This window comes from Heliangelus exortis, chromosome 5 (assembly GCF_036169615.1).
Source record: "Heliangelus exortis chromosome 5, bHelExo1.hap1, whole genome shotgun sequence".
NCBI classification, from domain to species: domain Eukaryota; kingdom Metazoa; phylum Chordata; class Aves; order Apodiformes; family Trochilidae; genus Heliangelus; species Heliangelus exortis.
Window position 1 is genome coordinate 24,963,016 of NC_092426.1, and position 27,836 is coordinate 24,990,851.

At 43.9% G+C, this 27,836-nt stretch overlaps 2 protein-coding genes and 1 long non-coding RNA gene across 16 annotated transcripts in view; 1 reads left to right on the forward strand and 2 right to left on the reverse strand.

Annotated features, from left to right (window-relative positions):
• RALGAPA1 (Ral GTPase activating protein catalytic subunit alpha 1) overlaps positions 1-12,985 on the forward strand; it is a 121,569-nt gene extending 108,584 nt beyond the window's left edge. For 7 of the 11 annotated variants that reach the window (XM_071746114.1, XM_071746118.1, XM_071746116.1 and 4 more), the window contains 2 exons: positions 3,072-3,196; positions 11,603-12,985. In XM_071746114.1, coding sequence (XP_071602215.1) covers positions 3,072-3,196; positions 11,603-11,757 — 280 coding nt within the window. In that variant the 3' untranslated portion in view covers positions 11,758-12,985. Of the gene's footprint in view, positions 1-3,071; positions 3,197-3,835; positions 3,867-9,910; positions 10,026-11,602 lie in introns of all 11 variants that reach the window. The other 4 variants (XM_071746117.1, XM_071746123.1, XM_071746125.1 and 1 more) reach the window with 2 other exon arrangements.
• Positions 12,986-15,005: 2,020 nt separating this feature from the next.
• On the reverse strand, positions 15,006-16,607 carry INSM2 (INSM transcriptional repressor 2). The gene has a single exon (XM_071745063.1). The coding sequence runs from the start codon at positions 16,527-16,529 to the stop codon at positions 15,135-15,137; it is 1,395 nt and encodes a 464-aa protein (XP_071601164.1). The 5' UTR covers positions 16,530-16,607; the 3' UTR covers positions 15,006-15,134.
• A 4,386-nt stretch (positions 16,608-20,993) lies between these two features.
• Positions 20,994-27,836, reverse strand: part of LOC139797173 (uncharacterized) — a 37,249-nt gene continuing 30,406 nt past the window's right edge. For all 4 annotated transcript variants that reach the window (XR_011726332.1, XR_011726331.1, XR_011726329.1 and 1 more), the window contains one exon: positions 20,994-22,123. This is a non-coding gene — a long non-coding RNA (uncharacterized lncRNA). The remainder of the gene's footprint in view (positions 22,124-27,836) is intronic.

Genomic DNA, 27,836 nt, shown 5'->3' on the forward strand with positions numbered 1-27,836 from the left:
TATTAGAGGTCATGTAGAAATTATATATATATGTATATATATGTTAAATACCATGATTTTATGGTCACTCTTGCAGATAGTTGGCTTCAAATGCAGAAGAACCAGATTATTCTTGACCACAAAAGCTTACAAATTTGGAGTTTTAAAATACTAGAATGTAAAGTGTAAGTGAATAGGAGATAAAATATCCCAATCTAAATTACTCAGTATCTAATTCAGAGGAGAGCATGTAATTTCTTAGTGCAGAGTACAGCAAGCTTTGGACTCGGCATTTGAATCAGATTTTTGTTTTGTTTTTAAGTGGGATTCTGTTTTTAACAGCCTGCAGATGTTTTTTGTGTATCGTTAGGATGAGCAACCTGGCTAGCTGCATTTCTTTTCTCTGGATGTACTAGGTGTGCATTTGAATCAGACTTTTAGAACTGATACAAGCATATTCCTCTCCACTGTGTAATGAAAATATCATTATCCTCCTCAGTCAGCATCTGTGTCAAGACTTCTTTATTTGTTTGAGAGATAGGTCCCGAGATTGGGGAATGGGAATGTCATGTTCAAAGCAGTAACTTTCCTTCATTTTTGCCTTATTTGCTTATACGCTTTGGATATAATAGGATAAACTAAAAGGTTTCCTTTAGAGACCTCTGAAAGTAGAGCATTTTAAAAGCAGGTAGGTGTCTCCACCCTACTTTTTCATGAAACATTTTACCCATTCAAACAGACTTTTAAAAACAGCTTGTTTTGATAGCAGCCTGTTCTCCTGTGGGCCTTCAGCCTCTGCTTCCTGGCAGCACCTTTGGTGCGAAAAGAGAGTGATCAATTGGGAGACTATCAGTGCCAGCATGCATAGAGTGATAAGTTAACACACCACTGGGAATTTCTAGGGCCCACCAAGATACTTCACTTCTAATGTGCTAACAAGCTCATTTTTCTACCTCTTGCCTCTTCAGTTATTTTTTTTTCTCCGAAGAGCTTAGAAGTTGAGTGCATCAGGCATAATGAAAAGCTCTGTAGGAGGGAGAAGCAATAACCCCATTTTTCCCTTTTCAGCCAAATAGAAAATTAGTTTCTGGTAATACACAAAGGCCAGTATTTTTTGTGCAAGGGGCACTGCTGTGAATCAAAGGACTCTATTAACTGCAGAAAATTCAGCAGCTGTGAATCTCCCCCAATGAAAAAAGTGCTTTTCAACAAGTTGTGAGATACGTAGTATTATTTAGACTTCAACCATCAGTTTCATTCTCTACCACTTATACATAGGCTCTTAAAAACCGTGCTTATTACTCTCCTCTGTTCAGGCTCAATACTGTGTTTATCCCTCAACCTAAGGACTGTGACAATGGGAGATTTTTAGATTTTCTTTTGTCACAGTGCTTCTATTGTAGCTTCTCTTGCCTGAAACTTCTGCTGAGGTTCAGCTCTCTTGGGATCCAGAAAGAATTTGGAACACAGTTTTTGGAGAGAGAATTGTTTCCCATTTCCACAGTGAACCAGGTTGTGGTCTAAGGAAGTACAATGAAGGTCAGATTCTTCACTAGAAGTGTTTTTCAGGTACTATATTCTCTATATGTTTTTTCATATTTAGATAATACTGCGAAATTTACTGTAAATATTGTACAGAAAACAACAACAAAAAGGTTTCATAGGAAAAGATCCGTAATTGTGCAAGTATAATTGTAAGAGCTGAAAAATGTATTGCTTATTGTAATTGAAAATGGTATTATTTATTTTAAATGTTATCATTTGTTATTGAAAACACTAATAACTTGTAATGCAGGTTTTGTTAAAAATGCTAAAAAATATGTGCAAGGTGGATATTACCCCCGTTTCACAGATGGTGAAACCAGGTCAGAAAGGTGGTTTCCTCACTGCCCCTGTCCTCCCCAAAAAGAGGGCAGACCTGAAAACAGACCCCAGAACCTTCAAGAAACTGATTTTGGGTGCATTCCTCCACAACTTGCTGATTTGTTTGGGGGGATTTACAAAAATAAAATAGAACTATGTAAGGAGTAAATGGTCATGCTATCTACAAATGTAATATGGAAGAAAAAGTGTACACAAGCACAAACACCAGTAAACATTTCTGATGATTGTGTGGTTCTGTAAGATAACTGGAGAAGATCTCCCTCATTCAACATACTGAGTCCAGCTGGAGGACTTTAAAAGTTGTTAAAAAGAGAGAAAAGGTTAACTGATTTCTCAGTTCAGGAACTATACGACATGAAGTCAGCATGGTAGTTTTTCTTGATAATTGTATGTTGCTGCCTGCTGCTCTACATTTTGACAGCCATTTCCATAGTTGCTTTCATGAACAGCAGAAATACTCTCTCTTTTTCTCGCCCTCTCTGTGCTAACAGCACAATCAGGCCTGCTGGAACAAGCAGCCTGGAGAGGGTCCTTCAAAAGCAACAACACTTCAAGATACCGGTAGCTTGTCAATAAGATTGGAGAGGGAGAACACAGGGAAAAGGAAGAAGTACAGTGTTCTGCTCTCAGTACCCTGCTGACACCCTGTTAGCCAGTATTTAAGGGTCCTGCAGATTCTTTACAAATATTCTTGTTTATTTTAATGGCATAATTGACAAGGTGTTTTTCCCAATACTCAAATTTTGCTATGTATTTATCTTGTGTGTGTGTGTGTGTTCAGGGATTATGGAAGCTGCTTGTTATGGAAAAGTGCAAAATCATTTATTTTACTAATGCTAAGGTTATTTTTCATGCTATAGTTCATGAAATTGTGGCATTTTTGTGTTTCGTTGCAACCAGAGTACAGCCAAAGCAGTTGCTTAAAAGAGAGTATTTTGGTTGCTGTTGTTTGAAAAAAATTTCAGAAATTTTTGCATCAGATTTTTTTTAAAAAAAGGGAGGTTTACATTACTCATTTTTATCTTAAAGTTAATATTACTTCAATGCATCAGATAATACAGCTATGTAAAAAATTAAAAGTAAGTGTGTACAGTCACTGAAATACATTATATGTGTTTAACCAAAACAAGAATTGTGAATTACTCGGCCCCAATATTCAAGCTTACAGTACATGATATAAATTGATCCTTAATTCTTGGCTAAACCAGTTATGAGGAGAGAGCACGATACCTGCAAACAATTATTCAGCATCATCTAGAGCCTACAACTTTTGAGGATTTTGCTGCTCAGGTTTTCTGTCCAGCACCTTACCACCATTTGCCCTCAGAGACAGGTAAGAAGTACAGTAAAGAACTGTTTTCAGATAATGTTATTTGAAATGCAGTATCCTTACTTATAAAAAATTCATCCCTTCACATATCATTAAGAGTTACCATTAATCTGAAAGACTATGTATACATATTTGAGCATAGTTGCTCAAATAGAGCAAAGTTGCTTTAAAATTTCTGTTCTGTTGCCTGGCATCATGAACCAGAGTCTGGCATTAAGATTTGGATAGCTACTGTGATATAGCAACCAGACCCCTGTATTTTTACAGTGAATTTTACTGCATTCCCCTGTATAAAGTCTCCATGATAGCACAGGTGCTCCTTCATCCAAGATACTTCAGGCAAACACATTCTTTAATCTAAATACACTTTTCCTGTATAACAGTTTTAAGGCTCATTGAATTTTTTTAATGTAAAGTTTTAAATTGGAAACCATCAATTTTGTTTCCAGGTTATTAGCTGCAAAGTTGGTTTTAAGGTAATTTTTGTTTTCCAGTAAAATACCTGTTTTATAAGAGGATACTGCATTTTCGGTTACTAATTAGAAAATCGATAAAAGAAAATGAGTAACTCAAGGCCTTCCTGTTCTGAGATTTCTTGAACTCCTTATGATTATTTCATTATTTTATTTCCCCTCTTTTTAGATCATTAAATATCAGTTCTGTTTATCTGAAGGTAAGACAAAGTGTCCAAAAAAACCCTTTGTTCCTCTTACTTTTACTAGAGCACTAAGCTTGTAACCAAATTGTATGCAAACTTTCCTTGTTGCCCTTGTTCACACTAAAAAGAATTTCACACTGATTGAGAAATGACCACTACATCTTAAAGTTTTAGTCTTTTACTAACCTCAGGTCTGCATGAAGCACTAACACTGGTTCTGGGATTAAGGTAACTAATGATAGAGACAGCTGTTGAATGAGTAACACTTTACTGTGTTGACCTTTGTTTCTCAGCATGAACAAGTAGTAATGGATGGCAGTGGTGTGTTTTGTGCCCTGTACTGTCTTTCATTGATGTTGTAAGGCATTCTGCAGTGATAACATAGGAGAGAAGGAGAAGAAGAATGTGTAACACTTGAAATTCCTTGTTCAGAAACCTTTATTTGTTGACAAATAAATCAAAATGCTTCTGTGGAAAAGCTGTAAATCTAAATGAAATAAATTTTGTAAGAGTAAATTAATTTGGCAAGTTCTTATCTCAAATTTTGTTTCTCAGTTGAAAAAATGTGCAGGGACACTCTATAAAATTATAGAGTTGTGATTGGACTACAGAAAGAATGACTGAGAGATATTAAAAGATTGAGACTCCTTTACTTGAAAGTATAACTCGTAAGTAGAAATGAGGTGCAGATTCAAGTACAAGTTTTATAGTTATGCCCATGCAAATAGTCAAGACTAAAGGGAAAAAAAAAAAAAGTAATTTAAAGCTAATTAAATCAGTTTAAAAATGTAGTAACATATTTCATTGTATAAAGCCATTTGAATAGGAAAAATTTGTAACTAGAACCATTAAGAACAATAACCAGGGATACCAGCCTTTGCCACATTTCCTATCTAAGGTACTCAGTAAGTGCTCAACACCAGGCACCTTTGAATGGCTGGTAAATTGGTTCTGCCTATTCATTTTTGGAAATCTCATTCCAGTCTAAATCATTCTGCCCTCTTCCTCTCGTTAATTCTTTCCAGGAGAAGCAAAGCTGCTTTTGTGTACTAGTTTGGTGCACTGGAGAACACTGCTCTACTATGGCAATTCCAGTATTCTTTTAAGAGCCGTCCTAATCATACTTGGTATTCTCTAACATGACCTTGAAAAATATTATGATTTTTAGAAATTTAATTTAGATGTAACCTTCCTATCAAATGTCATAATTTTCTGCAGGAATCTCATTAATAGGAGCTCGTGATGTATTTCACATCTGCGTGTATGTGCGTGTTCACGTTCCACCAAATGTGGGGTCTTGTTCTGGAGGCCACGTTCTTCTGCAGTGGGACTGACCAACACAGCAGTGTCAGAAGCAGCCAGGACCTTTCTAGGATGGCCATGCAGCACCAGTGTCAAACTAGATGTCCCCATATCTGCCTGACACAACTTTCATTTCAGCACAGGGATGCTCTGGCAGTGCTGCTTACAGCCCAGGGCCTGATCCCCCTTCCATCCAGGGCTCCTGGGGCTCTGATACTCAGCTCCAGAACTGGGTGCCCAGAGTAGAACCCCATCGTCTGCCTCCAAGCTGATTCTGCAGCACACACACCCTAAAGCCAGAGGCGGGTATGAATTAACACTGCAGCTCTGCCAAAAAGTTGACCCCAGGGCTTGGGATTAGCCTGGAAAGCACTGGATTCCAGTTCTAACAAAGGCAGACCTGTGAGTGAGGTGGCCCAGAACTTGGGCAGACCATGATTCCCAGGAAAGAGGCAACTAAAGGGACTATTAAGAAACCACATACCCCTGTGATTCAAGTGTCCCCTACAACTGGTAGATTTTTTGAAAGACAGGTGAAGAGCTCTGAATTGTGCCAGGATTGCACATAGGAGCAGCACTGGAGTCCTGCCTAGAGATCCATGCACACTGTCCCACAGTTTGACCCGGACCAAACCTTATAGGGTCCCTGCCAGATGTTTCCATGTTATCTGAAGATTTCTGACTAGCCTCTAAGAATGCATCACAATTCTTTTTTTTAAATACAAAATATTTCATTTATGTCTGTTGGGTTTTTTTTTTTTAATTAAAAATAACTGACCAGAAGAGATTAGAAAAGACTTCCATGTTTCAGTTTTTATAGACGTGGCTCTTTAATTGGGTCATGATCTTCAAGTACTGAGTATGTTTAACTTTCATAAAACATTATATTAAAATTGTTCTTCTAAATAAGATGTATAAAAATTGTGAAGCTACCACCGCCCATCACCAGGTGTTGTAATTTTGTTGCTGTTGTGATCCCATTGGCTGGTTTCAGCATGCCAGTTTTTTCATCTGAGCTATGATAATCAGAGCAAATAGAGAACATGCCATTTGGTTGCAAACTCTGTTTCCTCAGATTGACATATTCTATCAAAGGCTCAGCCCCCAGCAAAAGTCATTTCCTTCCTTAGTGTTTGCTCTTCAATACAGTGTGATTCTGGCAGCTGCTGTTTTATCTAGAGACTTAGTTTGGCCTGTAAAAATACCTGAGAAGCCCAACCTTTCCATGTTTAGGAACCTGACTCATGTAGTGGATTTGTACAATTAAAAAAATTAAAATTTAGCTGCACTTAATCACAGAACATAATTCTGTCTCCTCTATATTTTTTGCCTTGTGGTCCCTGTTAAATAGAGTAACTCCTGCTATACAGCTATTGGGTAAACCAGATTTCTCTGACACCTGAATAGGTTGAGGGAACTGTCAATGGTAAGTTCAATGATATTGAAGCATTTATTGACCCCAAGGTTCTGAGCCTCAGATTGTATCGATGCCTTGGGTTCGTTTTTTCTCTTATCTTCTTTTTTTCTCTTCCTACTAAAAATAGTACCTCTGTATGGTAAACCCTATAAAGAAGAGGGCTCTCTACCTTACTCATAGTATTTACCTTATGATAAAAACATCAGACTTTTTTCATCCCAGCTATCATTGCTCCTGTTTTCAAACTTGTGTTCAGAACAGTTCTGCTGCCTTACTCTCAAAGTACAGGCAGGGAAGCAGGGAATGTAGAGGTAACTGTGAAACTTGAAATGGAGAACCTTTTTGGAATCGTGTTATACCCTTGCAGATGAGACTGGTTCTGCTTTTCTCACTGTAGAAGGGTCTGAGCAACTCTGGTTGGTGGCAGTAGTGGAAGTTTGTGATTGGAAGTGAAGAAGAAATACAGAAATGAGGTCTGTATTTCTGGCAGGGCCAGAAAGAGTTTCTCATTATCTCTTTTCCAGTCCAAACTTAGGAATTTATTTTTTTTATTATTCCAAATCCAAGCAAAACCTCAACAATTATGAAATTTTTTTTTCAAAAATTTCATATTGAAACCACTGAAACTGAAATTTTTTGCATTTCTGAACTATTGTCCTTAAGTTGGCCACTTGGGTGACAGTAAGCCAGGGATCCTCAGTACTTTGAGGTAGTAAATTCAGTGTGGACTGCTGGAGACCCAAACATGGAGACCCAAACATACATTTTCTACATTTAATGAAATAGGTCCACTGTAAAAAAAAAAAAATATATATAAAAAAAAAAAATTATTATCCAATCCAAAAACATACTGTGCATACTCACAGGGGGACAAAAGTGAATTTTAATCCTGCCATTTCCTAGCTTTTTAATATTTGACTTTACGAATTTATTGTCTTGGAAAATTGTGTAATTCCTTCCATTTTTATTTTAAGGCATAGAGCAAAGGAGAAATTCTGTAATACTGATTAACAACCACATGATTCATAAGCAAAACTGTAACCTCTAGATCCACCACCAGCTCCTGCAGACTGAAATGGAGCTTACCTCCACTACCCATTGTTAACCTGTCTGAATCTCCACTGAGGGGAAGATTGGGAATTTCAGCAGTGGATTTCACAGATAGTAGTTGACAGAGAGAAAAGAGGTTTACCCAGTTATGTTTCCAGACAGGTTCTGAAGAGCATTCTCTACTGGGCATGGGCTCTGTCATTCTTTTGCCATAAACTTTATCTTATTTTGTTGTCCTCTTTGTCATGGCTGGTCCTTGGTTCTTTCTGTCCTACCCAGTTCTGGTCTCACAGGTCTTGAGGTCACCTTCGTCACCTTCTCATCTTGCTTTGCAGCTGCTTTTGCAGTTTTTCTATTTGCATCCACTTCTCTCCCTTTCCTTGTTTCCCCAAAGTAGTGAGAGACTTAATTTCTTGACTCTAGCAAGGCTCTGCTGAGCATGGCAGACAGGTTGGCTGGGTTTGGACTGAAATTTGAAAGAGTGGCAAAGGGCACAGACAGACATTATTGCCCTCTTCCCTGGAGATCAGGCAGGAAGGCTGAAGTAGCTTAAAAGGCCATCAAAATTTACCAACATGTAGAAATTGTATTTTCCTCTGCAGTCATTCTCAGAGGTGACACTCAGGGTTCAGACAACGAGGTGTGATAAAGCTAGACATACCAAGATTAGTCTTACCAGGAAGCACCCTGTCAGGCTTCTGCTTGGTGAATTTTTTATCTCTTTGAAAGTCAAAATTGACAAGTGAGATGAGTGATGCCAACACGAGTCTTACGATACCTCCAGATTCCTCCAACTCATCTCGCTTCTAACTCAGTCTGTGTGTAGTTAGGATTCATTTACATGTCAATAGTTTGAATCAAATAAATAACATATTAGTATTAGAAGATGCTAAAATTTTCAAATGGAGGATGAAAATGTCGCATTTCAATTTTGTTGATCCACTTCCTTGTTCAGAAGCAATTGAGAAGGCTTTACATTATGGCCCCAGAATATCATAGCTCACCAGGCTATGATATTTGTCACTTGGCAGGTCTCAGAGATGAAAAATCCAGATCACTTGCTGACATTTTTCAGCCTCCTAAAATCCTAACATGTCTGTTTTGTTTATTTTATGCAACTTTATGGTTTTAGATCAGCTGTCAATAAAGCCCTCTTATTTAACCCCATTTTTATATTTTGGATAATAAAATATTTCATCAGAAAATGCAGGTTATATTTAGATAATAGAAGAATAGAATTGTATAGAATATTATCTTTAATAACATTTTACACTGAAGATTTAAAAGCTGTGAGGGGGAAACAAAACCTGCAAAATTTCTATACACCTCACTTAATACCCACATGTGTGTATGTGCGTATGTATGCATATATAGATATATATGCTTATCTAAAATCCAAAGAAATTGAGTTACTAATCAGACTGTTGATTGCCATCAGACTTTAAAGATATTTTAAGTGCCATTATTCTTCACTCTTCTGTTGTGGTATGTTCAGATGTGAAAATCACCTTATATGACTTCTGTTCTTCGGTAGCTCTAAGTCAGTTTGTTGGGTTTTGGTTTTGTTTGTTTTATTTAATGGTATTGCATGTGAATCTGTGCTTCTGTCTCCAGGGATTAGAAACAAAATTTCAATATATGATTTTAATAAATACCTTAAAGGCTTCTTTATCCAGCCCATGATAAAATTTCACACTGGGGTTTTACACTTCAGTGCAGACTAACTAGCTTAAATACGTTTTTTTCTTCTTTACGTGATTTCATGAGTCTCATGAGGAGACTACTATAAATTTAGCATACTTACTAACATATAACAGCTGAAGAGCAGAAGCCATATATTGAGTTACCATTTGTTTTTCCTTCTTGATTGTGTGTATGTGTGTGGGTATTTAACTGTTTTCACTGACCTTAAGTAAGCATTTCAGTCAATGTTCAGGATGTATCTCAGTTGCTATGAATGAGGTTGCTGGATCTGGATAATGTTATAGAATTCTTTTCTTTCTCTCCCTCTTCCTTTTTTCTTGTAATGCTTAGTTGGTAAGTATGACCCTGGATTTCAGAGCTGTTGCTTCATCGCACATAACTAACTCATCGCTCTCTTTAACCTGTAGCATGAGCAGCAATTGCATAATGAAATTCGAAATTCCTTTTCTGTGCTCATCTGTTAATACCCTTCAATCTCTGCAGTTCGTGTCTCATGTCTCACACCTGTTATCTTTTATCTTTTCTCCCCCCCCTCCTCACTTCTTTCCACTCCTCCTTCCTCATCACTTCTTCATTCTCAACAAAGAAAGAAATGCTGTGATATTTCTTCTCCTTCCAAAACCTCCACTAGAAAGCATTGGCCACATCAAGGTAAAGGGCAAAGGCTTGAAACGGAAGGTCTTTCACGCTAGCTGTGAATGGTATGCTGTGCAAAACAACAACTTTTCTGTTCTATAACTTCCACCATTTGAAATGCTTTAATTCCTTGTAAAATTAGAACAAGATAGAATTTCAGAAAATGAGAGTGCATGTTGCCCTGCCTGCTTTTTTCTGTAAGGCACAGTGAGTCAGGCATTATCATGCTTTTCCAGATTGTTTGGCAATGAAGTACCTAGTTCATGAACAGAATTACTGTCACCAGCTGGGGAACAAATAACAGCCCTTTCTCCTCCCTGTCACTTCCATGGGTCATTTCGGTTTGAAAAAGGTAGAATGTACTATGCCATCCTTCTGGAGCAGGCAGGTGATGGACCAGGTACAGAGGACAGCCAGGTAGCTAAATCATAGGGGTTTATGGCAATATATTTTAAATACACTCTTAGAGTTCTCACCTGATGACCTCCTTTAATTTTAGAGGAGTTTTTCAAAATAAATAATCATCAGTTTTGAATGGTTAAAATTCAGGGGCTAAATTAAGGGGCTAATTTAACCCCTTATACATGAAATACATACTGAGAGAAGGGGGGTCTTCAGTTCTGATTATTAAATTATTATTTTAACTAATTACCAGGAATAATGTGGAAGAAATAGTGATGTTCTGGCTTAGTGAAGTCAGCAGGGGCTTCCCCATTGACTTCTGCAGGACTGTTTCAATCTGTCCATAATTTATATGGGTCAGTAGCGATCAGTGGCAGCTGAGGTAGCTGAGTTCAGTCAGGCTATCAGTCTCTAAATGGGGAATTAAAATCCAGTCTAGTTTTGTGGATATGAGTATATAGTGTTAGTTTTATGTACTTGGAAGGAGAAAGTAGTCTTTATTTCATATTTTCTCCTTTTCCTTCTGTAACTCTGTAAGAAGGTTTGGAGATGGGCTATTTGTAAGGAAGAGCCCTGCCCTCTTGCAGTGAGGACTCAGAGCCCACTGTAGCCCATAGCTGTGGGCTAACGAGCTACATACCATTATCTTAAATTCATCTTGTTCATTTTACAAAGAAATGTTAATGTATAGTGCATCCAGTTAGTATGATCTGTTCAAGCTTCTGCCTTGTGGACCCTGTAGGAATTTGCCGGATGGGAGAAGGTGTTTTGCTCTCCCAGCTGCACCCCACCCCCACTCCCCAATTCACTCCACCTCTTCAGCTGCATTCCTACAGCTCCCTTCATGCACAACGAGCTGTTAACCTTCACATTTTCATTAAAGATTGGTTTCTTCTGGGCTGTGGTTTAAATAACTCCCCATCCCTCTAAGGGAGCTGGAGGTGTTCTCCTGGCTAGCGGGAGAACATCGCCCACTTCAGTGCTGCTTCAGTTGCCGAGAGCAAGGGGGTTCTGCAGTCCCATAGTTCAGTGGTATCTGGCATCATCTTTTCTCTAGAAGTGGATTTGTGGCAGTCATTAGCTCCATGAGCAGTACCAGCACCCACAGCTGGTAAAGGGCTAGGAGATGCTGTGGGAGTGACAGCAGCACTGAAATGCCTCTCTGCCCCTTGTGAATAGAGCCCGGGCTGAAAGCGTGGAAGGCAGCACTGACCCCTCTGGTTCTTGCTGTCCTCTGCAGGCTTCTGCCCAGAGACTCAGCCGGGAGAAACTCCAGCAGCAGCAACAGCACAGGTGGATGGAACAGACTTAGCTTCTCCAATGTCTCCTCGGACTAGCAAGAGCCGCATGTCCATGAAGCTGCGCCGCTCCTCTGGCTCAGCCAACAAGTCCTAGAGGGGGGAGATGCCTGCAGCTTCCTGGGTACCAGCGCTGGGCACCTTCCTGCAGCCCCTCACCACCACATTCACCAACCACATCTCTTATGTGTGTGCACCCGTCCCCTGCATACCCCCTTTCTGTATGTTTATTTTAAACAGTGACACTGGAATTTTACTTTAATATTTTAGCTTTTGGGTTTTTATCAAACTCCAGACTGCCTTTTTTTTTTTTTTTTTTTTTTTTCAGTGCAGTTTGTCCTCTGCATCTTTTACCTTCTTGAATTATTACAGTATCTTAATAGTACTCATTTTTAACTCTGGTTGATCTTGAGTCATATATGTAATTGGAAACTGCAGTTTGATTACACTATATTTATTGTGCCCCATAGCAATTTCCTCTGTAACAAAAAAAGAAATATGTACAATTTGGAAATGAATGTACAATTTTAAACTGAAGTTGCATTTGTAAAGTCTCTGTCAGATGTCACAATGTTAATGCACAGGATGTGTACAGATTATTTATGTTAAAAATAAAATAGTACAATGGCCTTTCAAGCATTGCAGAGTCCAAATGAAATAACTTGCTTGTAGCACCAACTCTTTATTCACAAAGCAACATCTAATTTCATAACTGTGCAGGTGATGCCATAATCTATGCCAGAAAAAAAAAAAAAATCACTGTGCTGAAATTCTACTTACGCTTGGCTTCCAAATATTTTTATAATGTTTGCATTTCCAAGTGGTATCAATAGTAAATGCCATCAAGTTTCACGGGTTTTAGCCTTTATCACTGGGCTGCTCTGGGTCTAGATGTATATTCTTGTTTCTTACAGTTAAAAAAAAAAAAAAGAAAAGAAAAAAAAAAAAAGCACTTTCCTGATAGAAATTCATTGCTCCGATGATGTGTATTAGGGAAGAAAAGGGAACACCCTCTGGGAGCCTGGACTGAAATGCCAATGATTCCAACCCTCTGAGTGCAGATTAGTACATGCGTTCCACCCACCCAGAGATGTTTTCCTACAGAAGATGAAATGCTCACATTTTGAGTCTGGCAAACAACAAAATGCTAATAACAAAATGTAGCATGACATCGGTACTAACTGCATGTGTAAATATATCATATGGGCAACAATAAAAAGATAAATTATGTATTGTCATTCATGTAGTATCTACAAATTTGTAATGGTTGAAGAAAAGACATGCTATTTAATAATACAATAAAACTATTCTTACCACCTGTTGTATATTAGTGATTTGCCTCCATTATTAGATCCTTACTGTAATTTATAGAAAAATAGCATATTACACTTGGAGCAGTTAAGTGCACTACACAGCTTAGTTTTCACCTGTAATAAAAAGTACAAGTTCTTAAGAGCTCTTTCCTAACCCTTTGCAAGAATGCTGTACTTAAAACTTTTCCCCAGGTCTAGTAAGTACAACACACATCGTTCCACAGGTAGTGCACAGCCCAGGACATTCCCTCCTGCAGGCTGGTTGCTCAAGTGCTAATTGTAGGAGCAGTTCCTAATCATCAGGTTTCTGTGGTGCAGAGCCCTTTGTCTTTGCACAAGTGGAGGAAAGAGAGTGATGATTTTTAAAATATATAATGACCTTCTCCAGAGGAGAACTCATTTAAATGCATAACCAACAAATGATGGGAAAATGCACAGCTTAAAATAACATGCTTTATTTCTGGCATATGCGAAGAGCAAGCTTTGAGTTTATCCTCCTTTGTCAGACAGCAAACCTTGGCTGCTTAAGGTTATATGGTATTAATTAGTTAGTCAAGGTCTTGGAACTAAAATGAGGAAGTCCATGAAGCACATTTAAAATAAAGCACTTATCACCTGCTTTCAGCCATAGGGCACGGTACACACATTTTTTGTTGTGTGTGACAAAATGTAAAAACTACAGAAATAATTGATATGGAGGATGCTAATAAAAAGACTGAATATTTTGCATGCTCATTTTAGAGTGTTAGAACAAAGAATACAGCTGGGATCAATTTGGTTCTTCAGAAATCAACAGCTGACCCACTTTGTCCTACTGAATTCAAGAAAGGCATGAACTTTGTTTTACATCTGCGGTTGAATTTGCTTGCCCTTAATATTAGCCTCATCTGCTATCACATTTGGAAACAAACACTAGTACGTGGAAAAATAAATAAATAAAATAAATTAATAAATTAAATAAATACCAGTTGAAATGTCAGTAGCTGATAAATTCGACAGTATTTTCAAAGCATCTGGCCAGACCACCATTAAAGCCAGGGAATACACACTGCGGGTTGCTTTGCCGAAGGTCGTCTCGCTGGGGAGCAGGAAGGTAGCAGCCTCTCATCCGCGCTGTAGCAACTTACTGGGCGCCTGTTACACGTCCCGATGCCAGCTGCTCACCACGCTCGGAGGAGCTCGCAGCAACAGTGCGGCTCACGGGGGAGAAGGGCCGGAGACAGCCCAAAAAGTCCTGGTGCAGACCGGGACCCTCTGCCTGCCCAAGACACGGGGGCTGGCAGGGCCACCCGCTGCCCTTTCTGACAAGACCGGGCTGCGCTCGTTGCCACTGTCAGAGCCCCCGCTAACGAGCCCCTGACGGAGCGCGTTCGGAAGCGGCTGCTGGGTACCTGCATGTTGCCTACAGCACGGTCACTGGAGTACAGAAACACAGAGTTAAGCAGGAGATGCATACTTAGCTATAGAAGATCAACGCCTCGTATTTTAATTAAACACAGCACGATTAATTTTTCATACGTTTTGCTAGCTATTATATGACTTGACATTGACTTAATATGAACATTTACCTTCTCGACTATCTTGGTACAGAGTACAGCAAACAAAACACCTCACAATAACTTAAATGTTGAAGTTTGGGGGCTAAGGCTATTAAGGTCACTAGATCAGGCTCCTTTTCTCACGAAAAATAATTCCTCTCTTTAAATATCGTATATACAGCTGTATTTCTGCCCTGGGACCGGGAGTAACTACGGCAGATATACTTCAGCGGGCCGACACCAGCCTCCCCGGCACCTCATGCATCCCGGGAGCCGCTCGCAGGGGCTGCCGCCAGCCAGGGGCCGTACCCACACCCGCAAGCCGTCCTCCGCCCGTCCCAGAGCCGCCCTCCTTCCCATGCGGGGCTGGGCGCGAAAGCTGCGGCCGAGCCCGCGGAGGCGACGGCGACAGCGCCCGTCAGCGACAGCTTCTGCCCTGCCATCACGGGGGCGAGTTTCTCTACCACCGGCCGGAGAGGCGGGGGGAAGCAGGAGTCCGCGGGCGGCTCCTCCACCTGCGTAGCCGTGAACACCGCGACTTTCCATAGGAATTACAGCGTGGACAGGACTCGCTCGGCTGACCCGGTCTCCCGGCGCAATCCCATCGGGGAGCGGCCGCGGGCTTAGCAGCCGGGCCGGACGGGCACCTGGAGCAGCAGGACCTGCCTGCTCTCCGGCGGGTGGCACTTGCTGGCGTGCCGCGCCAGCCCGGGCGCGCTGAAGAAGGTGGCGGGGCAGTGCTTGCAAGGGAAGCCCGGCCGCTCGCCACCCCCCGCGCCGCCTTCGGGTGGCCCGGCCGGCGGCGGCGGCGGCAGCAGCAGCTCCTCCCGCACAGCGTGCCACAGCCGGTGCTTGTCCCTGATGTCCGCCGAGGGGAAGCGGGCGCCGCAGAGGTGGCAGGCGAAGGCGAGCTGCCCGCGCTCGGGGGGGCCGTAGGCGGCGGGCCGCACCGGCCCGTGGGTGCCCAGGTGCTTGCGGAGGTAGGCCTGCCGCCGGAACCGCTTCTGGCAACAGGGGCAGGCGAACGCCTCCCCGCCGGGGCCGGGAGCAGGAGCGCCGTGGCCGGGAGTGGGGCCGTGGGAGGCCGGGGCGCTGCCGGCGCTGTCCGCCACACCGCGGTGCTGACGGGCCGGCGGCGGCGGCTGCGGGGCCGCGGCGGGGCCACGGGACCGCCGCTCGGGGCTGTTCTCCTTGCCGGGCGGGGCGGCGGAGCCGTCGGCGCTGGGACCGGGACGCGGCTTGTGCCAGCGGCGGTGCGAGGCCAGGTTGGCCGGGCAGCTGAAGATCTTGTGGCACTCGGGGCAGCGGTACTCGACGCGCACGATGCGGGAGCAGCGGTGCTGGGCCAGCGCCAGCGGGTCCGCGTACTGCTCCTTGCACAGTTGGCAGATGAACTCGCCCAGCGGCGTGCGCCCCGCCGGGGGCCCGGGCCGGCTCTCGGGCCCCTCCTCCTTGATACGCAGCCCCAGCACTGGCGAGGTGGTCACCTCGTCGGCGAAGCTCAGCTTCCGCGTGGCCTTGGCTTTCTTGGCCGGCGCCTTGGCCCGCGACGGGCGCTTCAGCGAGGGCACCGGCGGCGGCGGGGGGGCGGGCAGCGGCGTGCGGGGCTGCAGCAGCAGCTTCTCGGCGGGCGGGAAGGAGGCGGCTAGGGGAAAAGACTCGGCGGAGGCGGGGGAGCTGAGGCACCGCTCGAAGAGAGCCGCCCGCGGCCCCGCGGCGCTGCAGGGCCCCGCCGCCCCCCACGCCGCCGGCCCTTCCGGCGGGGCGAGCCCTGGGCCGCCGCCTCCGGGGGGCCACGTCGTAGGGCAGGCGGCGGCGGCGCCCTCCTCCTCCTCGCCCTCCTCCTCTTCCTCCTCCTCCGCCCCCTGTCTAGCGGCGGCGCTGCCCCCGGCGGCGGGCGGCGGCGGGGCGGGCGGCGGGGCGGGCGGTGGGTCCCGTTCTGGGTCCCGCTCCCGCGGGAGCGCCCGGTAGGAGCCTCCGGGGCGCCGGCTGCGCTTGACGAGGAACCCACGCGGCATAGCGAGACGGGCGGCGGAGCGCGGAGGTACCGGCCCGCCCGGCCTTTATACCCCTGGCGCCCGCGCCCGCCCGGGCGTCCTCCGCCCTCCGGCGGCCGCGGCCAATGAGGAGTTGGGGCTGGCGCTGGCGGCGGGGGGAGGCGGTGGCCGGGCCGGGCCGGGGCTCCCCGCTGCCGGGGCGGGTGGGTTCGGTTTGCGGGGCCGGGTGGGGTGTTCTCGGGAGCGCACCCCGCGGCGCGGAGCTGGGGGGACAGCGTCCCGCGGGACTGAGAAAGGTGTGGGACCGGGAGCGGGGGTCTGAGAGAGGAGGGACCCCACGCCGGGACACGCCTCAGCCGCCGGGACACGGCCTCAGCCCCCTGGCCGAGGGGGCGGTCAGGATTCCGGCAGAAGCATCTCTAGATGTTACTGATGGGTGTTTGGGCCATTAGTCTTCGTTCAAGTCGGTACCGGGCCGGGCCGCCCTGGACGTCTGTCCTCTGAAGGGAGCGAGAGCTGGGAGCTTGCTCCGTCCTTCAGCAAGAGGAGTTTTTCCACAAGTAGCCAGACAGATCTTGTATAAAGGTGAGGTCCTCGTGCAAAAGCAGAATTGCTGCAGGCGCTGAGGATGCTAAATCACGGTCTATGTAATGGCTGGGGCTGTGGCTCCCCTGGTAGCTTCACCCACGGGCAGCTTCCCGAGCTTCGAGGAGACAGGGTTGAGTTGTGGTGCAACAACCTGCAAAAGAGCCAGAGCCTGCTCCTTCCATTCTCCCCATCTGTGATTCCTGGCCCGTTTGTGGGTGCCTTAAGCCTAGTGGCAGCTTGTGCAGTCCTGAAGTAAGGCAGTAGTTACTAACGCGTATTCGCCTTTTTAGAAGTGCTGCTGTTTCAGTGGGGAATGAGGTGAGCTGGCAGAGGATCGCCAGCAGCCCCTCCGACCCCAGCAGCATCTCCTGTTTGGTCACTCGTTTATCCGCGGCAGGTTTGGAAGGCTGGACACTGGGATCCCGCCCGGAGACCTGCTGCTCGCAGTATACACAAGATGGCGTGCCATTGAAAATGAACAGTCTAAAAAAGCCTGGCTTTTTCCCTCGCCCAGGGACTGGCAGCCCCTGGCACCGTAGTTCGGTCGGACTCACCGTCTTGGGAGCATCCTCGAGCAGGAGAAATTAGAGAGCACCGAGAGAAAGGGAGAACCAGCCCTTCTCGATGGAGAGGCTTTCCAGAAGTGACAAGAAAGATTGGAAGGCTTTATGCAAGAACAGACCTTGACCCCCCTGCTGAAAACGCTCAGCCACTGGTCTGTGTAAGTGCTCTGATTATATTTGCTTAACAAAGTCTTAATCATGTTTTACATTATTCTCTTGTCCCATTTTTTCCTCCATTTTCATGATTGCACTGAATTTTAGATTAGATTATAGACTCTATGGCCTAGAGATCACCCTTTGTTAGTAGAAACTGCTGTAACTGGGACTGATGAGCCACACTGCAGAGCAGTTAGGTCACTCCACTGCCTACCTGCATTATTTTTGCCTAATATTTGTGTTGGCCTTTGTAACTGGGACTTCCCAGCTACATTTCTCACTAGATAACTGGATCTGTGGTTACAGATCCACTGTTTCATACTGTTCCTCCAAGCAATACGTAAATAGTTCTTTCCATTTCCTCTTGTAAGCAGTGTTCCCATTAATGTTTTATTCACTTCTGTCACACTGCAGAAGCAGTCTGTGGTAGGAATGTTCAGTTCGGCTTCTGTCCTACAGGGTAAGGAACCCAATGATGCCTTTTCCTATACAGGAGTAACAGGAAAGATGTGGCAGTTGGAAAGCAGGTGCACTCTTTGCTTTTACTGGGATTCCAAACATTTTTCCAGTACAAGCTGTAGACCAGAGCTGAATTAAGGAGTTTCTTTGGGCCTCCACTCTCATGTTCTGACATGACCCAGAGGTTCCAGGAAGACTGGGGGTGTAGCTTAGGCTCCCCCCTCCTGAAATCGCAGAGGTGGAATCACTGCTCCATCTCCCCACTTGCTGCTCCTTCTGTACTTCTCATCTCTTGCCCATGATTTGGTGAGCCTGCAGCTCCCCTGTGCTCCACAGCTTGCTCATGGCACAGTCTTCTTGTACCCTTCTCCATCTGCCTCCAGTTTACTGTCAGTTTCTGAGGTGAGACCCAAAACTGTAGAACCCATCACCCCATCATTGGTCTTGCTGCAGTGTGTGCCAGCACCCACAGATCTTAAACAAAAGCACTAGCAAAACTGCTTTGGGATTCAATTTATTGCAACCACCTTGTGACTTGTCTCAGTAAACATACTGCTTTCCCCAGGCTGCTCTTGCTCCAGTGCTGATTCCCAGTGCCATGGGTCCCACTCGCAGGGCTGTTACTCTATTACAGATTACTTCCTGTCTCTCCCTGCATTCACAAGTGGCTTCAGCCCTGGTGATTGGCATTATATCTGGCTTTCACATCTTCTAAGCATTCCAAACTGTTGCATGGGTTTCTCTTCTTGCCTTCAGCTTTTACTTCTTCTAAAAGTTTATAGTTATAAAATTCAAATAATTTATAAGGCTCTTTCACAGTTTTGTGCACACTCCCCCACACTGCCTAAAAGCCTGTGGACTTTTTTTTCCACTGACATAGTACATGCCATTAGTCCCACCACATAGCTGAGTGCAGCACTAAGCCCACCTGATCATACAGAAGGGAAACTTTACTTAAGGTCGAGGCTTTCCTAAGCAAGGAACTGGACGATGTCACTGCTCTTGACCTCACACTGCATTCTCTACAGTCTGATGAAATCATATTGGACTTCATCAAACATATCGGCTGTTTACGTATGAGAGTCATCCTCTGATAACCTTAGATTAACCAAAGGGTTAATCCCTCAGTAAATAGGAAACAGGGGGGAAATGCAGTAGATTGTGGGGAAATAGTGGGCTGGAGGCCAGAGGAACTAGTCCCTCCTCTTTTATCCTGTACCTTCTCAAGACCTTTCTGGTTGGGGCTGAATGCTGGTATGCTAGGGAACAGAAACCAGAGTGTTACAGCACTGCTTTGCATCCCTTTCGGCAGAAAATTCTGTTTTATGTGAAGGGACTTTTGTACATAACTTGGTTTCTAAAATAAACCTGTGAGACTCATTCAAGCCTTGTCAAGATTCAGCAATCAGACTCAGTGGTGGCTGGATCAGCCTCCTGAAATCTTCCTCAAAGTGAGGACAGACTTTGGGTTTCTCTAAATACTTTCTCCTATCAGAGCAGAGAGCTCTCGTTGCCTTCTGGAGGATGATCCATCCGATTGCCAGGGGTGCTCTGGAGCATGGCACCAGCAGCTGGCGATCCAGGTCCCCCTACATCCCTGTGACCACGGGCTACCCAGGGACCATGACCTGAGGTAGGAATCTCATTGCTCCCAGCCTCTGTCTCTGGCAGAGCCTGGAGGCCAGTGCTGGCTCCTTGCCAGGCACATTGGAGCCTGTGCAGATGCTGGAGAGGAGGTGTAATGCAGTCCCCAAATAACACATCATCAAGCAAGCGGTCAGCTGTATTTGATGTTTCTGAACAGTCTTGGGGCATAAACAGCAAGACGAATGTATGAGAGGAATCCTGACTGTGAGGGAGAAGGTCTTGGGTGAGGTCTGGTTCTCAGAGAAAAGCCTAAAAACTCTTCTGGGGGTTGAGGGGCAAAAAGAAAAAGAGAAATGCCTTTGGCCACTCAATAAAAGACAAAATAACCACAACTTTAAAAAAATAAGAGTTAAAAATAAAATAGAAGAGAACTATAAGCAAAGGATTAAAGAACTTTTCTCTCCTTCATGTTCTCTCTCCCCACCACAAAAAAATGTTGTGGTCAAGTTTTTCATATTTCAGAATTTCAAATAAAGTTGTCTTTTAAGTCTTCCCCCAACATCTGGTTCATAATTAAAGGAGCAATAAATAGGAAGGAGACAGAAGCTGCCTCAGAAGCCTCTCCTTGATACATGACTCTCCAGCAATATAGCTAGATGAGGAATACCACCCCCAGGCTCCAGCACTTACACAAACAAAATCCAGGCTGGTTTTGGTGGCAGCACAAGCCATTTCATCTTCCCTCTAGAAGGAGGCTGCCAATTATCTTGCTGCAGTTGGGGATTTGATGCTGCTGACAGACAGTGAAGGAAATATCTGCATTATGAGGATATGGATTGTCTAATATATCTGACCTTGCTAGGACCTTAATTGTGTTTTGTTTTACCTGAGGACAATCTGCCTTGAGGGGAAAACAATGCTAACAGCTGCTGTGTTTTCCTCAATGCTCAAATATTAACAAAAAGCTTTCCACTGGAGAAGGGAGGAAACATTGTTCTGTGAAGGCACTCAGGCTGGGTGGAATTGAAGTGGTTTAAAGACACTACAAAAACATTTGGCATTCCTCTTTTTTGTAGATCAAGTGGTGTTGATGGTGTTGCCACACTGCCATCACTAAGCTGATATGGGAGGACAGTGACCCCGTGGCTCCCATCCCTACTCTGTAAGTGAGCATCAGTGTCAGAGCCAAATGAGCACTCCCCTACATTGACTCCTTCTCACCTGCATTAACCTTTTGCAGGGACACCAGGTCCTCTCAGCAGCCCAGCATTCCCAACAACATTCCCAAACTCATACAACTCATCCAAGAGGCTCAATAGGACCTTTCTGATTTTTGTTATTTCATTATAGATTTCAGCTGGATTCCAGCTTCACGATTGAAACCACTTGCTACAACAAATTTGCCTGCAATGTAGTTATTTCTTGATCTTGTCACGTCATAAATAGGAAGCTTTGGCTTCCTTTGGCATGAGATACTCAGCAGTCTGTTTCCTACAAACATCATTATATGTTGTAATTCACTGAAAAAGATGCTCCTTGTACAGAAAGGTCATGGTTATTAATTATATGAGTAGCAATAGTGGCTTTCAGCAAGGCTGAGCCCCCGCTGTGCTGCATGCAGCTGTACATGTATCTGCAGATGCAGAGAGGTGTGCAGTCCTGCCTGAGAAGAGAGCAACCAAAGGGACAGAAAAATAAGAAAGCAGGAGGATGGGAGAAATTAAATTCTTGAGCTGTGTCCATGCTGCACCCTAGGCTGGGTAGCTCTCTGCCAGCCTCCTGTATAGTCCAGGCAAGACAGAGAAACCTGCAGTTACTAAAGTTCCCAAAAAGACTCAATCCAGGAGGATTTTGGAGGACAGAGAACAACACTCAAAGAACTTCAGCCACAAAATACTTTGCTGTGGCCATGCTTTGTCTTACTCTTCGTGTGCTGGTACTGGAGCACATCTGATCCTGCAGGGCTCAGTGCAGGGAGCCAACCTCTCGGGAAAATCCTTACCTTTTTCTTCTCCTCCCCACCCCCAAGAATTTTTTCATACCTCTGTGCCTAGGCTGGCTCCATCCATAAAATTTCTCTGGCTCAGAGGGGCAGCAGGCAATTCCTTAGGGCTGTTGCCCAAGATGTTTCTCATGCTCCAATTCCATGACACGCTGTGTATGTCTTCCTCCATTTTCTTCAGGTTCCACTGAATTCCCCAGTCCTGGTCCTGCCCAAGCTGCAGGTAGCTCCTGCCAGAAGGATCTTGCAGCTTTGCTTGCCTGTGCAAATGAATGGCAGGAATTATTGAGGTGCAGGTACATCCTTGTTATGGCAAAGCAGATGGAAGTTTGGGAGCCATCATCACCATCAGGACAGTTGCAAAGGGGCAGATGGAGCAGGGAAGATGGTGACAAGGAAAACAGGGAATGGGAAGAGAGCAAACCAACATAGAAAGCCAGCTAGAAATAACTCAGCTGAGCAGCACCGTAAAGAAACAATCTGGAAACCCTCATTACAAGGAAATAAACCCTGTCTAAACTGGGTACCTGCATCTTACAAAAGCAACAAAGAGGGCTACAGCTTCTGAAAGGAACTGGCAGCTCATGTCAGTGCAGAGAATATGAACAAGAAGGGCAAAGGAAAGGCAGCACTGAGCCAGAGACCTGCTGCTCTTTTTAGAGAGCACATCAGCTGCTGAGATCAGTCACCCTGCTCATGCCCAAAGTGGGACCTGGCAAGCACTCATCACACATGAAGCTTTAGAGGGGACAGGCTGCAGCACTGGGGCTGGAAAGGTTCATCAGTCTGGAGGCTCTGCCCATTTTTGGTTGCTCAACATCCACGGGTAACCCGGGGGGGGCAACAGCAAAACACTCTGCTGGTTGATGAGGACAGAAAGGACAAAAATGTGGCAGTGCCTCAGGATGATCCCCAGCCAAAGCTCCCCTTCAGCTTCTCCCTGTCAGCCAGTGCCTGCCACAGAGCCGGGGCAGGGGGGGCTGGAAAGTGCCTTCAGCAGGGCCCGAGGGGAGGAGCAGCACTTAGCAGAAACCATTACCTTTGCAGACAAAAAAAAAAAATCGAGAAAGAATCTGATTGTTTTGAAAACAGGTTTCCCAGTTAGGCTTTAGTGCTGTTTACTCCAAATTCAGACAAAACACAGGGGACTCAAAACCATCAGACTATAAGTACAGCAAACAGAAGTGATCCCTCGTAGTTGCTATACAGGATTCCCCAAATATGTGTTTTGCTTCTTTCATGACATTTGATTAAAGTCTTGCTGTCCTGACTATTAATTAAAGTGCTTGGAGGTAAGGCCCAAATTTCACTTCCCCTCCCAAGTTCACTGTCTTCGTCCTCCTCCTCCTCCTCCAACTATGCTTTCCTACAAATTACTGGCAGTGTTTCTGTTGATAGTCAACATAATCAAACATTTGTAAGCAAGCCGTCTCTTCAATCTGTTCAGTTGATGCACTTTACCTGATCTTTCATTAAAGTAATCAAAACACTTGCTGTGCTGCGTCTAATGAATGTTGCATGTATGATTAAGTACTTTCATTCATATTGCAAGTTTGATTTAATGTAATCTGCCTTTCAGACAGCCATTAGCCTAGCTCCTGCGTGAATTCGATTAATTGGCTGAATTCTTCCAGATGTCCATTAAGTATTACAGGAATTTCTATGTAAAAACAGCAGGGACTGTCTAGCGGAGGAGCAAACAATGATATGTTATATTGCTGCCATGACTTACAAAAAGCTGGATTCATTTTCATTAATAAAACATCTGTACTCCTGCACAGCTATGCATCAAGATGCATTTATTTTATATGTTTATTTCTCTTATGACTATAAATAGACAGTTAAACAGAAGCACAGTATGTTCAGTTGGAAGATACACAAGCAGAACTGTATCAGAAATGAAAACAGCAATAAAGAATAGGAGAGCTGGGACTTAAAATAAGCGTTGGGCATTGTAGCAAACAAGGCAGTTACTACTATAACTGTGTGGTATTTCTCAGCATCAAGGCATTTTTCCTTGGACAGTTATGAATCTGCAAAACAGTCATCTCTTGGGTTGAAACACCCTGTGCCTGGTTAATGTTTACAAGGTTCATTACACCTTTAAGTGGGAGCAAAATCACAGTCCAGCATTTTTAAATGGTACTGGGCAAAGAGAAAAATTGCCATTAAAATAAACAAGTCTGATAAAGTCTTTTAAAGTCCTTTTTTTTTTTTTTTTTTTTTTTTTTTCCCCATAAAGCTGTACTTAGAAAGCAATCACTTTTTCCTCCAAAGCAAAGACCAGAAACCAGTTTGGGTTTCAGTGCCCGCTGTACCCAGCCATTGCAATGGATGGGATGCTGGTGTTTTGGGGGACAGGGACAACACCTCCACAAGAAAATGGCAAATGTTGCTCCCTTTAACTTTCAACTTGGACCTTCCAAGATCCAAGTGCACCTTTCAAAAGACCTTGTCCCCCTTCATCCCCCTCCCCTGCTGCCAATATCCTTCTCATCCTTGGAAATGAGCCCTTGGGGCAGAGCAGGGGAGACCAGTAGGAGCTTGATGCTGACCCTGCAGCTCTAAATCTGGCACAGCTTCATTTTCCTGGCTGTGCTGCCCATCTCCTCCAAGCCCATGAGCTGTAGGGCTGTATCTGCCACCACACCTGGATCACTGTGCTGGGCTGCATCAGAGGCTGCAGAAGGGAGCTGCAGTTCAGCAGCGTCGCAGCTCTTCCCAGGGATGCTCTGACTCCCCGAGGCCCCACTTACCCAGGGGAGCAGCCAGATCAAGCTTTTCCCTTTTTACTGCTGCTCAGCCTTAAAAGTGCCCAATGAAGTACCACTCCCACACTGGGGAAATTTCTGCTGCTTTCCACCACATTAGGATTTTACTGACCACCTCCCTCCAAATTAGCAGGAGCTGGCACATGTTCTGGCCGGTTCATTTCCAGAGGCTGTTTTAGATGCTTGATTTACAGGAGACATCTAAAAAATATTGTTCAGCAAAACTCAGGCTATACAACAAAAGGAGCTGGGGTTTGATGAATGGTAAACTCCTGTTTACTCCCAGCAGTTTAGGGCCCCAGTGCTGGCTAACAGCTTGCTTGTGTATTTATTTGTTCTCCTTTAGTTTCAATTCTTTCTCCATTTCTTGCTTTTGTTGCCACTTCCTCTATTATTCTCCTACATCAAATGTACCCATAAAAATCCTGTATTATTATATTATCTAAGATTACATTATCAATATTATCTGTACATGGAAAACACAAATTTTCTAGCATAGTTGTACTGTGAGACCTTGCTCCAGTACCCATGTAACCTCATAAAAGTATGACCCACTCATGCCAAAAAATCTTTACACTTACCCATTGCGACAGTCTTGTGCCAGTAGCAGGGGAAAGCAAAACACAGACATCAGTTGGCTGACTGCCTCCATGTCTGTTGCAAGGGGATTTTCTTAGCAGAGAGAGCAGTGGCTTGACTGGAGAAGGGGAGCACATGTGGGAGAGAGGGGTGAGCAGGAGCTGAGGCAGGGGCTTTCCTTGGCACCACGCAGCAGCCACGGTGGCAGCAGCAGCATTATTGAGACCTACAAGAAAGCTGGGGAAGGACTTTTTAGTAGGGCATATAGTGATAAGGAGTAATGGGTTTAAACTGGGAGAGGATAGATTTAGGCTATACATTAGAAACAAATTCTTCACTATGAGGGTAGTGAGACATTGGCACAGGTTGCCCAGGGAAGATGTGGATGCATCATCCCTGGAAGTGTTCAAGGCCAGGTTGGATGGGGCTTTGAGCAACCTGGTCTGGTGGGAGGTGTCCCTGCCCATGGCAGGGGGGTTGGAATGAGATGATCTTTGAGGTCCCTTCCAACCCAAACCATTCTGTGATTCTGAGAAACTCTTCACTCTTTGAAGGATATCTGAAAGCTGACTCTCAACACAATGAAAAACAGTTTCTTAATTTTTGCACAGAAGAAAATGGTGTAACTATCACGTATAGGAGACCAATCTAAAAATGAAATGTAGCAAAGCCAACTCAGCCTTTGCTAGTTTTCAGTCCTGTGTCTTTTTCAAGACAAATGTGGACAAGTCACATCTTCTTTTGAAGCCCAAGAGACTGAAAAATTAAATCAGAGGCCTTTGTTATTGATGTTTTTCTAATACAAATGTTTTGAAATCCCTGCCTTTCATATGTCTTCTACAAATAAGCAGAAATGTGTGATGAATCATCTTCGCTTTTAATTCCTTTAATAGATTCTTATCTCACTCACTAGAGTCTAAACAATTTTTGTTTCTGTAACAATCCCTTCCTCAGTGGTAAATATTGCTCTCAGACAACATCTTTTTTGGAGGTTCATTATGTTCATTCTGTGGCTGAGACTCATTATACTCAGTTATTTATTTAAAAGAACAAAATGACAGCGAATGCCTGCATTTATCATGTCTCCCTTTACACATTTATAAAATATACTTCAGCAAGAAGGCTCAGCCACTCAGTTTTTAAAAAAACAACTGGCCTTCCTTCCTAGCCATCACTACCTGATGAAAGGAATACTTAAAGGCAATGTTAGAGCCTAACCTTGCTCACTGAATGAGACTCCACCGATGCTAATGGGACATTTGGCAAAGATAGGAAATAACGTAAGAACTATTCAATTTTTTTTCAATTACAAAATAAAACTTCAGGAATTATTTGGAAGAAAGAAGCAAATAATGCCACTATAAGGCATGGTGAAATGATACGTGTGGGACCAGCTCAAGAAAAAGTTTAGATAGCAAAGGAGAGGCTTGAATCTTCCTGAACTATTAGAATGTCACCCATCTACCACTGAAGAGTTTGCCAAAAAAAGTTCACTATTTTTTCACAGGAAAAAATCCTCAGCCTCTTAAACGAACATTTTATCAGTCCAACACTTGTGAAGTGGCTTTGGTCATGTTATTCTTGTAAAGTCTCACATCCCCATCCCCTAAACCAAACCCCAAGTCCTGCAGTAGCACTTACTTCTTCTCAGACCCAGCTACATCTGGTTCTCAAAAGGGAAGTGTTAACTGGCCCAGTCACAGAAAAAAGTTATCAAGATACCTATATAGATTATAATCAGCAGAATTATAAAAAATGGAGACTGGCTTGGCCTCAGGGAGCTGTGAAATACATTTTTAACTAGGCCATTGATATAATAGAGACAAGATGAAAAACAAGAGAGGAGGGCAAAGGTTTGGCTGTGTGGCTGTTCTGGGAACTGATTGAAAAACAAGAACAGAGCTATTCAGAGCAGGTCCTTAAAGAAAAGAAAAAATCCAAACCCAGTATAAAAGACAGGAAATAGAAATATGACACAGTAACTTACAAAGCAGAGGTCAAAAAGACATTGGTAATTAATGATGGAAAGATAAAGAACCAAGCACTTAATTTCAAAGAAATTGTCAGAGAAGGCATAATGGTACTGCTAGCAGGAAAAGAAGATTTTGCAGAAGTAAATGAAAATGAATAAGACCTCAATAGGAGAAAAATGGATAATTGAACAACTAGAAGAACTGTAAATTGCTGGAGAAATTCACCTGGAACAGTTATTTAGGACTGAAGGTGAAATACAGTTTTGAATTGATCCATTTTTTCAAAGGGACCTCCAGGCACACACTACCAATTTTGCTCTGATATTGTTCCACATCCAGGTTTTGTACATGGAAAACACAGGTGAAAATGTCCACTGTGTTTGGAAGTTCAAAGACTACTTTCTGAAATGCAAGACCAATGGATTTTACTTCTCTTTTATCAAGGGATGCTTACTGGAAAAGGGTAGGAAGAACAAGCCCAAAAAAATGGAGTAAAGCAATATCTTTGAAAGAGAATATCCAGCCATCATAGCAGCTTTCCACATTTCCTTCATTCTTTTATGAGCTTCAACTTCAGATAAGCAAAACTAGATAATGCAGAGTGTAAAACAGTAGGGGACAGCCTACACTGGTACAGCCTCACTTATTGG